General features: G+C 37.2%; 1 protein-coding gene across 9 annotated transcripts in view; it reads right to left on the bottom strand.

Moving 5' to 3' along the window:
- Positions 1–486: 486 nt before the first annotated feature.
- Agfg1 (ArfGAP with FG repeats 1) overlaps positions 487–15,105 on the bottom strand; it is a 46,266-nt gene continuing 31,647 nt past the window's right edge. For 2 of the 9 annotated variants that reach the window (XM_041649596.1, XM_041649603.1), the window contains 8 exons: positions 13,362–13,571; positions 12,266–12,446; positions 9,850–9,926; positions 9,584–9,676; positions 4,817–4,864; positions 2,803–2,961; positions 1,717–1,808; positions 487–1,168 (listed from right to left, as the gene is read on the bottom strand). In XM_041649596.1, the coding sequence (XP_041505530.1) occupies positions 1,109–1,168; positions 1,717–1,808; positions 2,803–2,961; positions 4,817–4,864; positions 9,584–9,676; positions 9,850–9,926; positions 12,266–12,446; positions 13,362–13,571 (920 nt within the window). In that variant the 3' untranslated portion in view covers positions 487–1,108. The remainder of the gene's footprint in view (positions 1,169–1,716; positions 1,809–2,802; positions 2,962–4,816; positions 4,865–9,583; positions 9,677–9,849; positions 9,927–12,265; positions 12,447–13,361; positions 13,572–15,105) is intronic. The other 7 variants (XM_041649599.1, XM_041649604.1, XM_041649598.1 and 4 more) reach the window with 6 other exon arrangements.

Here is a 15,105-nt window from a genome sequence, read left to right as displayed (position 1 = left end):
AAACAAATGTTCTATAGATAGTTATCAGTCTGTCTGGAAAATGGGGGCAGGAGAGGAACTCAGGTGCCATCAAGTCACAGTCAATGCATGTCTGCTCCCAATACATTCAACAACAATTAAAATGGAGAACAGAAAAAAAAATAGTTAAAATAGGCCTTTTGCAGTCTGAGAATTCAAGATCTTTAAAAAATATTTGTAAATACACATACATGCAAATTCTCCATATTTACAAATTTCACAAAATTAAGAAGTTGCAGAGAAATCAGAAGTAGCATGGTGAATCTGACAAGCTACATTTAAATGCTTTTCTACTGTTGCAGTCCTGAATATAGCAGTCCTAGTAGTTTCAATAAATTTTCTAAATGGCCTTTTAAAAAAAGTTAGTCACTAGAAGTCTTTAAGAATTCAAGATGTTCTCAACTCTCCACTCATTATTTAAGGCCACTTTGGTAAAGGCATTGCAGCAAAAACACAAAAACAATAGCATATTTTCTAATATTTATTTTGTTCACCTGCAAACTGTAGCAAAACATGATCAGCTTTATTCTGCAGACAGGTGTCCTCCACATCTTTAAAGAATTTAGCCGTGTATAAATAGAAGAGCTCTTCAGAAGGAAAAATTCAAGAATGAATAAAACCTTCCAATTTTGACTTTGAACTTTTCAGAAGCGATGCTTCAAATGATTTTAGTCATTCATTCCAAGATATATGACAGCACCTTAAAAGTGGCTGATCTATTTCCTCAGTAACATTTCTCACATAACAATGTGTTAAAGTTACAAATACTGATATGCACAAATAGCTAATTTCTAAGAAAAGTATGTACAGTACTGCAGCATAATGAATGTGGGATCTGCAATAACTTAATATTAGCCAAATTTTAACATACATGATGCCGCTACCTTTTCCTGCCAATTCACAAGTGAAAAGTTGTTGCTGAGCCCTCTGTTTTGCACGTATTACCTGGTGTTTAATACACAATGCAGGCTTTTCAAAGACTTCTCTCGTGTTTAAAGCTAAGATCAGTGAAACAAGACAACAGGGCAAGAGGCGGAGAGATGTAATATGATCACATAAAAGTTCGTTCCAGTACAGTGTCTATATAAGGCTATAAGAAAGGATTGGTTGATGAGCTTCCTGTTGGAAACTGTCCTGTTGGTGCACCAGTCTATTGGAAAAAACACACGGACAAAATAAACAGAAATGATGTTTGTAGAAGATGAAAGCATTAAATTGTACTTAAATTTATAAATTCATTCAAATTTTTATTAAGAATTTTTAATTGACATCACTTATTCATCACTGCTGCAGCCAACAAAGTATAAAATCACCTATCACTTGTTCCAGATCCCCGTCCTTTCACGTGGGCTCACGTCACATATGCAGAGCTTCAACAGTGCCTAAAAGGGACCTGGCGCCTAACAGGAGTACTTCTCAGTTCAAATCTAAAAAACATCTTGTTCTTAAGATGCTTTCCCTTAAATCCAATGGATTCTCCGAGTGTAATTCTGACTAGAGTGCATGCATTTCACATTATAAAACAGCTCATCTGCTGTCCATAACTTCTTACAGACATTCCAAGGGCCATACATAGTCTAGAACACCATATTAACAGAGCACTAAGTTGTATGCAGGAATAGTCACGTTCTGTTTTCTCTAGTTTAAAAATAAAATATAACTTATTTTTAAGGTGTTTTAAAGCTGAAATTCACTCACCATAAAAGGATTACTAGACACTCCAGCAGCTGCAACTTGACCAAAAGGGGTTACCACAGGTTTTGTCTGTCCAAATGTTGCAAAACCTGCACCTTATTTAAAAAACAAACAAAAAAAACACAAAACACAAAACTCATCAGTTACAAGCTACACTGCCACCAAGACAGTCCTAGTTTTATATAAATTCTTCCCAGATGACAAACTGAAATGCAAACTTAGGTCGCCTGTCTTTTGGACACCGAAGACAAGCATTCTATGGCGTGTATCAAGAGCCTCAGAGCTCTGAAAACAATCTAACTCAGCCCACAGTAGGTCACTGACCTTCAAAGGAGCTGGCTGACTGATGAGTGTGTGACTATGAGAGGGTCATGTGCACAAGTCAATAGAAACAAGTTATCATTTATGACTATTCTATGCTATGTATTTCCTAACTACTATATAATGTCTGAGATCCAAGGACATTCTTGAAATGTACGGATTTCAAACTTCAGCAAGTAAGAAACTAGGTAAGAAGAAAGGCTGAGTAATCTCCTAGCCTGTTATAAAAAGGGCACCACTGTCACCTACTTGGCGCACGCCTTTAATCCCAGCACTCGGGAGGCAGAGACAGGCAGATCTCTGTGAGTTCGAGACCAGCTTGGTCTACAGAGCTAGTTCCAGGACAGGCTCCAAAGCCACAGAGAAACCCTGTCTCGAAAAACCAAAAAAAGAAAAAAAAAGTGTTCATCTATAGCATACACCTATACCAAAAAGGCACAGCAACAACCATTCTTCACAAAAATATAATCTCCATTTCAATCAAGAAATACATGAGAACACAAGATGGACTTATAAGACAAAGACACAGGTGATTCCGAGAAGAGCTTTACAGTCACTGATGTTTCCTAACATACGGTCAAGGAAATTTACAAAACCACAATAAAACCTTCACACGTATGGCCTGAACTCCGAAAGGCTCTCTTCTGTAGCTAACACTCAGTGCATAAGACTATGGCAATCGTAAGATAGTCTCAAGCACTTAACATCACACTATGTAAAGAGCACTGTCTACATCCTGTAGACAGACAGCCAAACGTTCAAGCTTACCATTGGGCTGTTGAGAGAAAGCTGGCTGCTGAGGGAAAGCTGCTTGGGTTGGGAAGGCGGGCTGCTGGAAACTGCCACTAAAGCTGGTGGGGAGACTGTACTGGGCAGGAGTGCCAAATCCTGCTGGCATACTCATGGATGCGGTGCCAAAGGTAGCCGCTGGCAAAAGAAAAAAAGAACAGGTCAGAGACACACACAGCAGTTAACAGCGTGGAACACTCAACACTTACCTTGAAAACACTAAGACACATATTGAGGGCATCTGAAAGCCCCAAATCCTGACACAGTAAGTATAGAATAACACTGTCTACTGCAACTGTAACATAACCTAAGAATTTCTGTTCTGAAAATGCAGTGACTAGGAAGAAAGTACAAACGCTATCATTTCAAATCCACCCCCCCCCCAAAAAAAACTTCCCTAAGCAATTACCTAAAGCCAAACAATAGCCTGCCTTCAGAAGACAGTCATACTGTGATGTGTATAGGATTATACATCCTGGATTTGAGGCTGTTCTCCTATGTCTAATTTAAAAAAACAACCAAACTTTAATTACTAAGGGTTCATGATTCTGAAGAAAAGAAATTTAAGACCTCTTCAAAAGAGTTCATTAAAAATAGACAATTTATAGGACAACTACGGTAAAAGGCAGGGCGTTCAAAACTGGTTTTTATAACTACAGCCAAAGACAAAAAACGGAATTCTATTTAAAACATTAATGTTATTATAGTAAGTTCCTATTAATTATATGTGTGCCTATATACAGTCTTACATATGTATACATACACATACATATAAACATATACTTCTACATTCCCATTTCAAACTCTGGAAGTGATTGGAGGATATCTGGGATTACTCAGCTGCAGAAGTTGGTGTAAATGTATGAAGATTGGAAAAGAAGTGCAAAGGGCATTTTTAGAAGAGACGGAAGACTATCAGGCACATGGTCCCATGTCCACGTTACTAGCTCTTCCTTGGCTTGCTGTGCTGGTGTGTAGAGCATGAGCTGGAATCCAAGTGGAAATCACCAATGTTTATGTGGCATGCCTACATCATGCCCTATTTACATAAGCAAGGATATTTATGAACAAACTCTCACTTTAAAGATGTGCAACAGCAGGACACTATGTGAGTAACTGGCAGGAAATACGTAAAATAGCATCTTCCCATGAGCCGATGACATGCTCGTTACAGGGAGGGACTTAGTGAAATACGTGACAGCAACGTGCTTTAACTGTACACTACTGCTTAAGGATACAATGAAATACTGTAAAAGCCTATTAATTTATTGAATTTCCTGATTTCAAAGGTGACTGATTCAAGTTGAAGAAATTGAATACTAAAAACACTCCACAAGATGTTCTTACCAAAAAACCAAACACACTGAAAAGTCTGTTACAGCAATCCTAATGTTTGACAATGTGAATTTGCTCAATGAACCTAATTAGACTATAGACAGTTTCTTTTCTTTTTAATTTCTTTACTACTTGGCAGCGAGGGAGGAAAAGAAAAGAAAGAGAGAAGAACAGGCTACTGGGAAGCAAGTGAACGGAAGAAAGCCTAAGCACACTGCGGGGGAGACAAGAGGTTTCACTGCAGACAGATGCACTGAAGCAACTGACAAGTCACTGCTGAAAGCACTCAAAGCAAAGCTTGGACAGTTAGGCAAAACCAACTCCAGGAGAGAAAGCAGGAAAATGATTTGGTACATCAAAAGGTATCACTTAAAGTACTAAGAATTTAAACGTAATTAAAATAATCAAAATAGCTATTAACATTCTAGTGTGACCATGGAGGTAAGCAATAATGCTTTTCAGTATTAAAATATAAATCATTACATAGGATTTTCATGTTACTTTTAATACAACATGACCTTGATGCCACACATCCATGCCCACTCCATATTAAAACATGGAAATAACTTAATTTCACATGCAAGGATCCAAAACACTAGCAGAAGCTTCCACAAGCAGCTAGACAAATTGCCACAGAAATCTAGTTGTGGCCACCTACCAAAATGAGCGTGAGGGAACACTTGAGAATGCATTGCTCCAGAAAGGCCTTATGGGAAGCCATAAAGAGACCAAGGTCAATTAAGTTATGTACAGTTACTGTTAAAGTAAAAGTTAACTGGTTTCATTAAAGAGCTCTAGAGTTAGAACACAGTGTTGCCCACTGGGTGTCACAGGAATATACAACAGAAACTCACCCACAAAAAGAGACCTCTCATTCAATTATATTCATAAAATTTTAATATGTCGTTTTTAACAGTTTAGAACAATAAATACCAAGTGAAGAAAAACTGATGAAATATATTTTTAAAAATAATCCTTCACAGCTGAGTACATCAGTCTATACTTTTAATTCCAGCATGGGGAAGGGGAATGATCTTTGAATTTGAGGCCAGTCTTATCCTATATAATGAATTCCAGACCTACCAGGCCTGCACAGTAAGACTGTCTCAAAACAAAAGTAATTTTAGCTCTGTTTTATCATGTGAAGATATAACTATAACCTTAAAAATGGCACAGTGAGAGCCAGGCATGAGGGCATACATTTGAAATCCTGACAACAGTTTAGAGGTGGAAGCAGGAAAATGAGTAGTTCAAACGACAGCCTCAGCTACAAAGTAAGTTCAGGGCTAGCCTAGGCTACATGAAACCTTATTTCAACACACACACACACATACCCACACAGCATCATGAGACACATCCGAAAACCTTTTCTTGACCAACTGAAAATCCAAGTCTTGGACAAAATAACACAAAAATGTTTCCTTTTTTTTTTTTTTTTTTTTTTTTTTGATTTTCGAGACAGGGTTTCTCTGTAGCTTTTGGTTCCTGTCCTGGAACTAGCTCTTGTAGACCAGGCTGGCCTCAAACTCAGAGAGATCCGCCTGCCTCTGCCTCCAGAGTGCTGGGATTAAAGGCGTGCACCACCACCGCCCGGCAAGAATGTTTTCTTTAAAAATCAAGATATTATCTAGAACTACCTAAAAATAACTTAAATGAGTTATGAATTATGAGGAGAAAAATCATTAAACATACAAAATGAGAAAGTGAGTCTAGCACCTTTGGTCTACTTAAATAAGCATCATGATTGACTGATTGGTGAAACGCATGCTGTGTACAACTCACCTGGTATACAGGAGGGCAGAACTACATGTACACGTGTAAGTAACACAAGAGAGACTCAGTTTACTCAATTCTAAAGCTCTGTTCTGGCATTGTTTAATAGTGTGGATTAGGGTTATTTCTAAAATATATTTCTACGTATTCTAGACTGGAACACTTTTTAGAATACCGAAATCTGTCACAGGGTGACAGAAGAGAACAACTCTTGAGTTCTGGTTCTGCCACTTTCTTCCCCTACTATGTCTGAACTAATATAAACATTGGCATACTCGTCTGCAAAGGGGACCCATGTGCTTCACAAGGCTGCTATCAGAGTAAGCACAGCAGTGAATTAATACATGGAAAGCAAGAAAAAAATTTTCTTGCCAATTTAAACAGATGTTATTATGGGGGCTACAGGTATGGTACAACAAACTGGTAAAGCTCCTACAAGCATGAAGTCCCAAATTCAATCCCAGATTCCATGATAAAATCCATGTGGATATTATCAGATATTACAGGCCGATAATCCCAGACCAAGAAAGCAGAAACACAAGAATCCCTATGGCTTGTAGGTTAGAGAGTTAGCCTAATCGGTGAACTCCAGGCCATTGGGAGACTCTGTCTAAGGACATAGATGGCATTCTTCCAGTGTTTTCTCTCACTTTTTGAACATACCCGTGTGAGTATGGATGCATGTACACATGTGTACACACGTGTGTGCGCGCGCGCTCACACACACACACATCTTTAAAGTCAAAAAAAGGCTGAAAAGAAAAGCGTTCTGTGATAAAAAGTTTGGACAACGCATTTAGCTCTCAGAAATCAACTAGTCTTGCCTCAGTAATGCTTGCTAAACTCTGCTTTCTCCGCAATTCTCCTATGCACTTATTACTAAGGCAAAGAACTCTTTCCCACTGAATACTGTTTTTAAAACTTCTCAAGACCAGCAATATGGTTCAGCAGATAAAAGTGTTCACTGCATAAGCCTCAAGCCTGAGTTTAATCCCTAAGCCCCACAATGACAGAACTGATCCCCAAAGCTGTTTTCTGACCTCCAGACAAATGCTATAGGACAGTCACAGTGCCCCACCCCCACCTCTACTCCAATTTCTCTCTAAAAAACTATCTTAAAACTTCTCAGTCAAAGGTGACAGTTAACCAGTATTAACCACCACCATACTTTGGTCTGAAACAGAGTTGGCAGTGGAGGTTGGTACTTAATCTTCAAGAGCACAGAACTGTCACCCACTGTTCTTCCAGAGCTATCTCAGAAGAGGACTTCACAGGGTTAACACAGTTGAGAGGAAAGAAAGAGTCCTCGAGGAGTCCAAGTGATGCAAAGCCTGGGAATTCCTAAGGCCAGTGTAGCTCCAGAGCACTGCAGATTACTCAACTGATAATGTCCGAAGGAGGACAGGCCATGTGATATATTCCAAACACCTCAGAATGTAAACATTACTTTGAAATAGCCAGAAATGGTAGTACATGCCTTTAATCCAGAATTCAGAAGGCAAAGGCAGGCAAAGTTCTTTGAGTTCAAGGCCAGTCTGATCTACAAACCAAGTTCTAGGATAATCAGGGATCCACAGTAAAACCTTCTTTAAAAAAAAAAAAAAAAGGCAACAAAACAAAAAAAAAACCGAAAATTAGTCTGAAATAAAAATTTGTAGATATAGTATTTTCTTTCTGATAAACTTCAAAATTAAATAAATATTGCTTATATTCCTTGTAGATTTTATATATAATCTTACCGTTTAAAATGATTTCATATTCAAAGGCAGTAGGAGGTTCCCCTAACTCTGAAGTACACACAGCACACACACACACATACACACGATGATTTACAGCATCTGTCTTCAAACACCCTAGCTGTCCAGGAAGCACTGCTCACACTGCAATGCTAAGCACAGCATTTAACTGGAGCTATGTTAGTACACTCTCACACAAGATGCAATCGGTGACTCCTCTTTGGCATCTTTATAAGCTACACAATGTATTGTGGCAACTTTAACACAGCACACATTAGGACAGTTGGTTCTCCTTCCACCATGTGAGCTCCAGGCCATGAGGGATTATGGAGAGATACCTTTACACATCAGGCCACTGCACCAGCCCCTGAAAAAGCCATTTTTTAAAAAAATTATCTGATAAAAATTCCAAGTACTTAGCCGGGCGGTGGTGGCGCATGCCTTTAATCCCAGCACTTGGGAGGCAGAGGCAGAGGCAGGCGGATCTCTGTGAGTTCGAGACCAGCCTGGTCTACAAGAGATAGTTCCAGGACAGGCTCCAAAACCACAGAGAAACCCTGTCTCGAAAAACCAAAAAAAAAAAAAAAAATAAATCCAAGTACTTAAATTATGACTAAGGAGTTTGTGTAAAAGAAAATTTCTGGTATCAAAATTTCTAATTTTTGCTTCTTTGTAGATAGATTCTCCCTGTGGTGGTCCAGACTGGCCTCTAACTTCTGATCTTCCTCTGCCCCTCACTGCTGGGCTACAGACAAATACCAAAATGCTAGTTCAACTTTGATAATTCTTAGTCTTGAGAACAATAAAGATATTTATCATAATTATTTATTCTTAACGATTAGATAAGTTATAATGATATACTCTTAAAACTTCAAATCAACATTTGCTGTAATTAATTGGTGTTAAAGCTGTGGTTCCAATCTTGCTCTGAAACACATAGAAACAAAGCTCTGGATAGAGTAAATGACAGCTAGTCACACCATTACACCTACTGGTGTGCCTTGTCAGGCCATGGCAGCAAGACAACACTGGAAGAAATGCAAGAATGATGTGACTGGCTTGGGCGTGAAACAAGTGTAGAAAAAAAAACGGTGAGAGGATAAACAAAGTACTGAACTCTAAAATGAAGAGTGCACACCTAGGATGCAGGAGGATGATAGCGTGATCTTATAAAACACAAAAAGCAAAGAAACATAAAATAGGAACCCTGAAAAGAGGCAAGAGATATTAGAGTTAATATAACAAAATTTACTCATCTGATATAATCTCCTAGTGTTTTTATAAAATGTTTTATTAATACTGAATGACTGATAGCCATTCTGGCACCATACAAGCTGGACTACTATTATCAATCAAGTTCTTCTGCCCCCATTTGACCTTCCTTATCTGAAAAACCAAAATTTGGAGCAGAAGGGTTGAAACATAACTTCTCAGGCTCCCTAAGTCTGTTAAATTCCTAAATTTTATAAATTTTCAGTAGCATTTGTCTTTTTTTTAGACCAGGTCTTTCTTTCTTTCTTTCTTTCTTTCACCTTTCATTTTTTTCAGACAGGGTTTCTCTATAACTCTGGCTAATCTGGAACTAGCTCTGTAGACTATGCTGGCCTTGGACTCCCGAGTGCTGGGATTAAAGGTGTATGCCTCGATCACCCATTAAACAATGTCTCTGCATGTGGCTCAGGCTGGCCTCACACTCACTATTCTCCTGCCTCAGCCCTCTAAGTACTGGGATGAAAGATACATGCCACCACACCCAGCTGCCTGCCATCTTGTGTTTCTGAACACACGCACCTACCCTTTCTTGCACTGTGCTTCAGTAGAAAAAGGCCTTTTGTTTAGGTATGCTTTATAATAAACAAATAAATAATAAACTCTTTCCCCCATGGTTATGGTTCCTTGATCTGTCTTTTTCTTACCTGTTGCTCCTCTGGCATTGGTCTGAAATGGGTTTGTAGACGATGCCGCAGAAGGACCAGTAGCAGCAACAAATGGATTCGTAGAAGGCGTAGCTTTTAAAAAAGTATAAAATATGCTATAAAATCCTAATACTTCATACTCAAGATTTTAAAACTTTCTTCACTATATTTTTCAAAACAGAAATGTGAACATTTTGATAATAAAATGCTGCTCTCTTACTATATTCCCAGCACCCCTAAAAACATTCTCTATGAAAAGCACATACCCCCAAATGGAGCAGGCCCACTTGAAGCAGGTTGTGTCTGAGCAGAAGCACCCACAGGCACGGTTCCAAAAACACTGCTGAAAAGAAGATCAAGAGTCAGCATTCAATAAGGACGTAAGGTCATCTACCTACAAGGTGGACACAAGATGTGGAAACACAAAATTAACTGTTCTAAACATCACTGTCGTTTTCATTTGTAACTCAAGATGAGTTTACATTATGAAAACTACTGAAATTCCAGTAACAAAAATGTTTACATATGCCGTCTCTGTCAATCAGTAGTATATAGAAAGGGATAATTTAAAAAAATATGCATCTAAGACTGAAATTTTAAAGCAAAAAGAATGGTTTTTGTATACGTCTACTAATCCAAGCATATATTACCATCTGTTTGAAGTATAGAATGAACATGTATTTTATACACATACTTAACAACAAGTAATAGCATTTAATTTTCTTTGCTATGACACCAAAACTGGCAGTTTCCTAAAGGCTAGCCTGAAATGGGGAACTTGAAACCCATCAATGGACTTTTTCCACCCCACAAAGTCAAAGTTCACTGCATCTTCACTTTTAAGTTTATGGTAGAATGCACAAATTCCCCAAAATTCTAACATTTAATTTCAACAAATTTTGTTTCCTTTATGAGATACGGTTTTATATAACGCAGGCCAGCCAGGAATCTGTTATGCAGGATGACCTTGAACTTCTGATCTTTCTGCCTCTACGTACAGGTACTGGCAATAAAGGTATGCACCTTTGTGCCCATTCATGGTGCCAGGAATCAAATCCAGAGCAATCTGCATGCTGGGCAAGTACTATCCTTGAGCACTAACCCCAGCAAAAGGGGCAGTCTTTACAGTGATCACACTGTATAAAAATATCTGACAAATATTCAAATCCAAGCCACCATAAACTGAGTAGCTGGTTTATCCAAAAACTTAAAAATAGCAAATTTCTTTCAAGACGACCATATGTTTTACTATGTATCCAAACTACTTGATAACATACAGAAAATGCATTTAATAGAAAACTAGTAAGCTGAAAATGCTACAATTTTATCAAGTATAGTAGTTAGAAAAACTAATGAACACTGTTCATAAGGCAAAGAGAAATGGTGTCACATGTTAGTTGAGAGGATGAGGAAGAATCATGAGTACAACACTAGCCCAGGCAACAGAAAGAAACACATTTTTTTAAAAATGAGAAATAAAATAGTGCTATGTGTAGAAACACAATGTCTACTCTGGTGTGATCTTTTGATACTAACTTAGAATTTCTGCAGCAAGGCTTTCCGGCCTGCTTGTATTTTGTGTACTATCAATATAAATGTAAATCACTGACAAATCAACTTGGCATCTCAGAATTATGAAAAAAGAGGTCTGAACTCAGAGATACCGTAAAGAGTCTTACATAACTCAAACACAACAGATCACATTTGTAAACCACTAATAAATCACAATACAATGTCAACATCCATTTATCACATGGATTTTATCTATGTTTCCAAGCCTTATGGCTACCTTATTACTATTATTAAAGATAAAACAGACAATACTAGTGAAACAAACTAAAATAATGACAAATTTTATTATTTGGATTCAATTTGTCTCATCTCAAATAGAATTTCCCTCTAGGAAAGATGTCAAAGGGAAATAAACTAAATAGTAATAGCAATAAAGCAGATATATCTACAGATATGGAACAAAAAAATAACTAGAATGTTGTACACTCTCAATAAATTTTAACAGTTGTTAAAAATCTAACGCTCTTCCAGGTTTGGAAGCACATGCCTGTAAGCACTCTGGAGACAAAGGACCATGAACTCATAACCAACCTGGACTTCACAAGACCTTACTTAACACAAGGGAGATATTTTAAACATGTAGTCTTCCTGCTCTTTGGATCTCCTTTCCACAAAGTCTGTGTGAGCAAAGCAGTGCGTGTGCAGTCTATAATACTAAATGACAATAACGAGCTGGAGAACTGACAGTAGCAGTGGGGTTTAGTGCAAACAGACTAAAAACTAAAACTGCAAACTCGATCATTTTCCTGCTTAGTCTTTATGACTAAAGATCATGCCCTGACATACGCAACTTGACTGCTGAGTACAACCATATGTAATCGTCCACTTAGAAATTTGTGTTCTTTCAAGTACATTTAGCATCCAGGAGTGAAAAGAATTTAAAATTTTCTAAGACTTGATAAAAGTATATGGCAAAAGCTCAAGAATTACATTTTAAACAGCAAGTTACATTCAATTTCAACTTAAAAACTATTTAAGTCTAAAAACTACTCAATTAAAAACCACTCAATTATTTTTAAGTTACAACCCTACAAAGATCACTTTTAACTATGTTATTCAGACATGGAGACCAAGGTCAAAGCCAGGGGTGCTGACTAAGACAAGCTGTACCTGCTAGCATTACTCGTGGACGGGTAAGCGTTACTGGAGGTGGCTGCAGAACTGAACACGCTGTCTAACTCTGCCAGCGCTGCGTACTTGTCTGAAGATGCACTTGAGTGACTGGGAACTGAAACCACAGAACCAACAGGAGCTTTACCCGTGGTCCCAAAACCACTCCCTTGATCACCTCCTGGAGGCAAACAAACAAAAAAGTTACACCAAAACTTTAATATTATATTGTCAGTTCATCAACCGTATTTGCCATGAAACACAGGTAACCCCAACATGGATGTGATCTAAACATTAAACAGGATTTAAAGAACTCTGAGACAGATGGTTTCATTCAAATTAACACATAAATTTATATGATGGACCTAATGTATATAATCTATTAATAGTACCATTCTTCCAGGATTTTCCATGAAAAAAATAGATATTTACTAAGTGCTTCCTGTGCTAGGCAGTACTCTAAATGCTTTGTGTACAATAATTCACAAAATCTAAGTCCCAGAATTCAAGTGTATGATCTCTCTCAGTTTAGAGATGAGAAAAACAAGATGCAGAATCCAGTGTAGGCCACATCCCCACTGTTCTCACTGAGCTTTCCATTTTTACATGGGAAATAGTGGCCTAAAGGCCAAAACTAACTACAAAAATATATTTAAAAAATGGGGAGGTTTCTGTAAGTTCAAGGCCAGGCTGGTCTACAGAGTGAGTTCCAGGACAGCCAGGGCTATACAGAGAAACCCTGTTTCAAAGGAAAAAAATGAGTTGGAACATCAAAATGCCAAAATGTTATTAATAAATATAGTTCAAAATGCACATATGATTGAAATTATAAAATAGCACTATAGTCATAGAATAGTAAAGCGTGTTTTTGAAAATAAAAATACATTATTTTCAATTATTCTTTTGAAAATAATTGTTTAAGTTAACTTCTACATCTTCAGTCTTCTGGTATTTTACATGCAAAAGTGCCAACAACCCTACTCAAAACATTCACTGTGCACATAACTTCTATACAAGTGAGAAAAGCATTGTCTCCTCAGGTTTTAACATAAGTAATTTAGACAAATTAGCATCTGCTTTGTTTACACATGGATACCTTGCCCAGCACTGAAGATATTGTCTAAATTAGCAAGTGCCGCATATTTGTCTGCTGTCTGTAAACCAGCTTTGTTTGTTGAAACTTTACTAACAGTTGATGCTGTCTGATGACTCTGGGATGTACTGAAGGTTCCAAAATCAGCACTGGAGGATTTGGGGAAGTTATCAAAATGAGCAAAATTAGCATTTACTGATCCAGCACTTCCACCTGTAACAGAATAAACAAAACATGAAATTTCTAGGCTTCTCTCAATCTCACTGGTAGATTACTTGTGATCATTTCTGCTTAAGGTAGGTGTCCTATAAAAAAACACTGATAATCATGTGACTTTTACAAATTATGAAACTTGATTTTATAAGGCCCTGACAGTGTCTACCCTGGAATCCACACCAGAATCTATCTATGGAGGTGGAGCGGTGGCATGGAGTGACAGCAGCATTACGTGAAAGGTCTTCAACAGACTCCGAGTGATGTTTACAAACAACGTGAAGAGCCATTACATAACTCTACATAACAACCAATGTGTATTCAGCAGCCTAATGTTAAGAGTAAAACTAAGTCCTACTATGCAGTTCAAAGTATAAAAATTAAAGTTTATGACAGTAATTTTTTGCATCATAAAGCACAATTCACCTATCAGTCAATAGCAAAATGCCTGCTAAATCTTAAAGTATGTTCTCAGTCCTAGAGACTTTTCTAAGCACTCATCAAAGACTACAGTAGTGCCTTTCATTCTTTGCTTTGAATACTACAGAGATATTAGTTCTTTTTTCCTAAACTGTCAAAATAGCATCAGACATACTAAGGGAAGGCACAATTCAGATATTCTTTTAAACACAACAGGTCGTTACCCAAATGCGAAAGACCTACCATGGTGAGTTCTTTCACATTCTAAAACAAACAAACTGATCTTCAAGAATTAGACTCTGGCTGTTTCAAAGAAAACTGGGCATGACATATGCCTATAATCTGACTTACTCAGGAGTCTGAGGCAGGAGGATTGCCAGTTCAACGTCAACCTGGTCAGCACAGCAAGTCTCCATTTTAAAATTAAGTTTTAAAGAAAAATCAGCTAAAACTAGCATAGATATGTTACAAGACAATGATCTATTATGAGTAGCTAGCAAACAAAATATTAAATTTTTAATTTTTATGAAAATTTTTATTTCAAATTATTAGATCAACTTTCATAAAAAAACTGTGCCTTTAACTCTGAGTTTAATAAAAGAGAGGGTAAAACAAATTTATGAAGGCTTATCATTAAAAATGATAATAATTTCATAACTAAAAAAACATGAAACAACACAAAAAGGATATAAATTAATAAGATGCCTACTGGACAACAGAACTTACTGTGGGCAGCCTGGAGAGGAAAAGCTGAAGTAAAGTCACCAAAACTGCAGCTAGATGAAAGTACTCTAAATGCTGGACAGCCAGAAATTATGTAAATGATGAAAGTTAAAGGGGAAAGGGAAGAAAAAATATTCAAAGAAAAGACTTTAAAACAACACAGACACAGAGTTAAAATTTGAAAGAAAAATAGTCAGCCAAAAAGCTAAATTTAAGGGTTCAATGAATTTCTGAAAACAGTACACTTTATGGAAGAATTTTCCTGAAAACCAATTCCTGCACAAAACGATTTCCATATTTAATTAAAGTGATTAATAATTTATACCTGAATAAATAACATTAAAATGCTTTTCTTAAGTTTGCTGCCCTATAAAATAACTTATTTTTATTT

This window comes from Microtus oregoni, unplaced genomic scaffold, assembly GCF_018167655.1.
Source record: "Microtus oregoni isolate MIOR12 unplaced genomic scaffold, Mior012 000004F_ref0000308, whole genome shotgun sequence".
NCBI lineage: Eukaryota > Metazoa > Chordata > Mammalia > Rodentia > Cricetidae > Microtus > Microtus oregoni.
The sequence above is the reverse complement of the archived record's forward strand: the minus strand, read 5'-3'. Positions and strand labels throughout refer to the sequence as shown.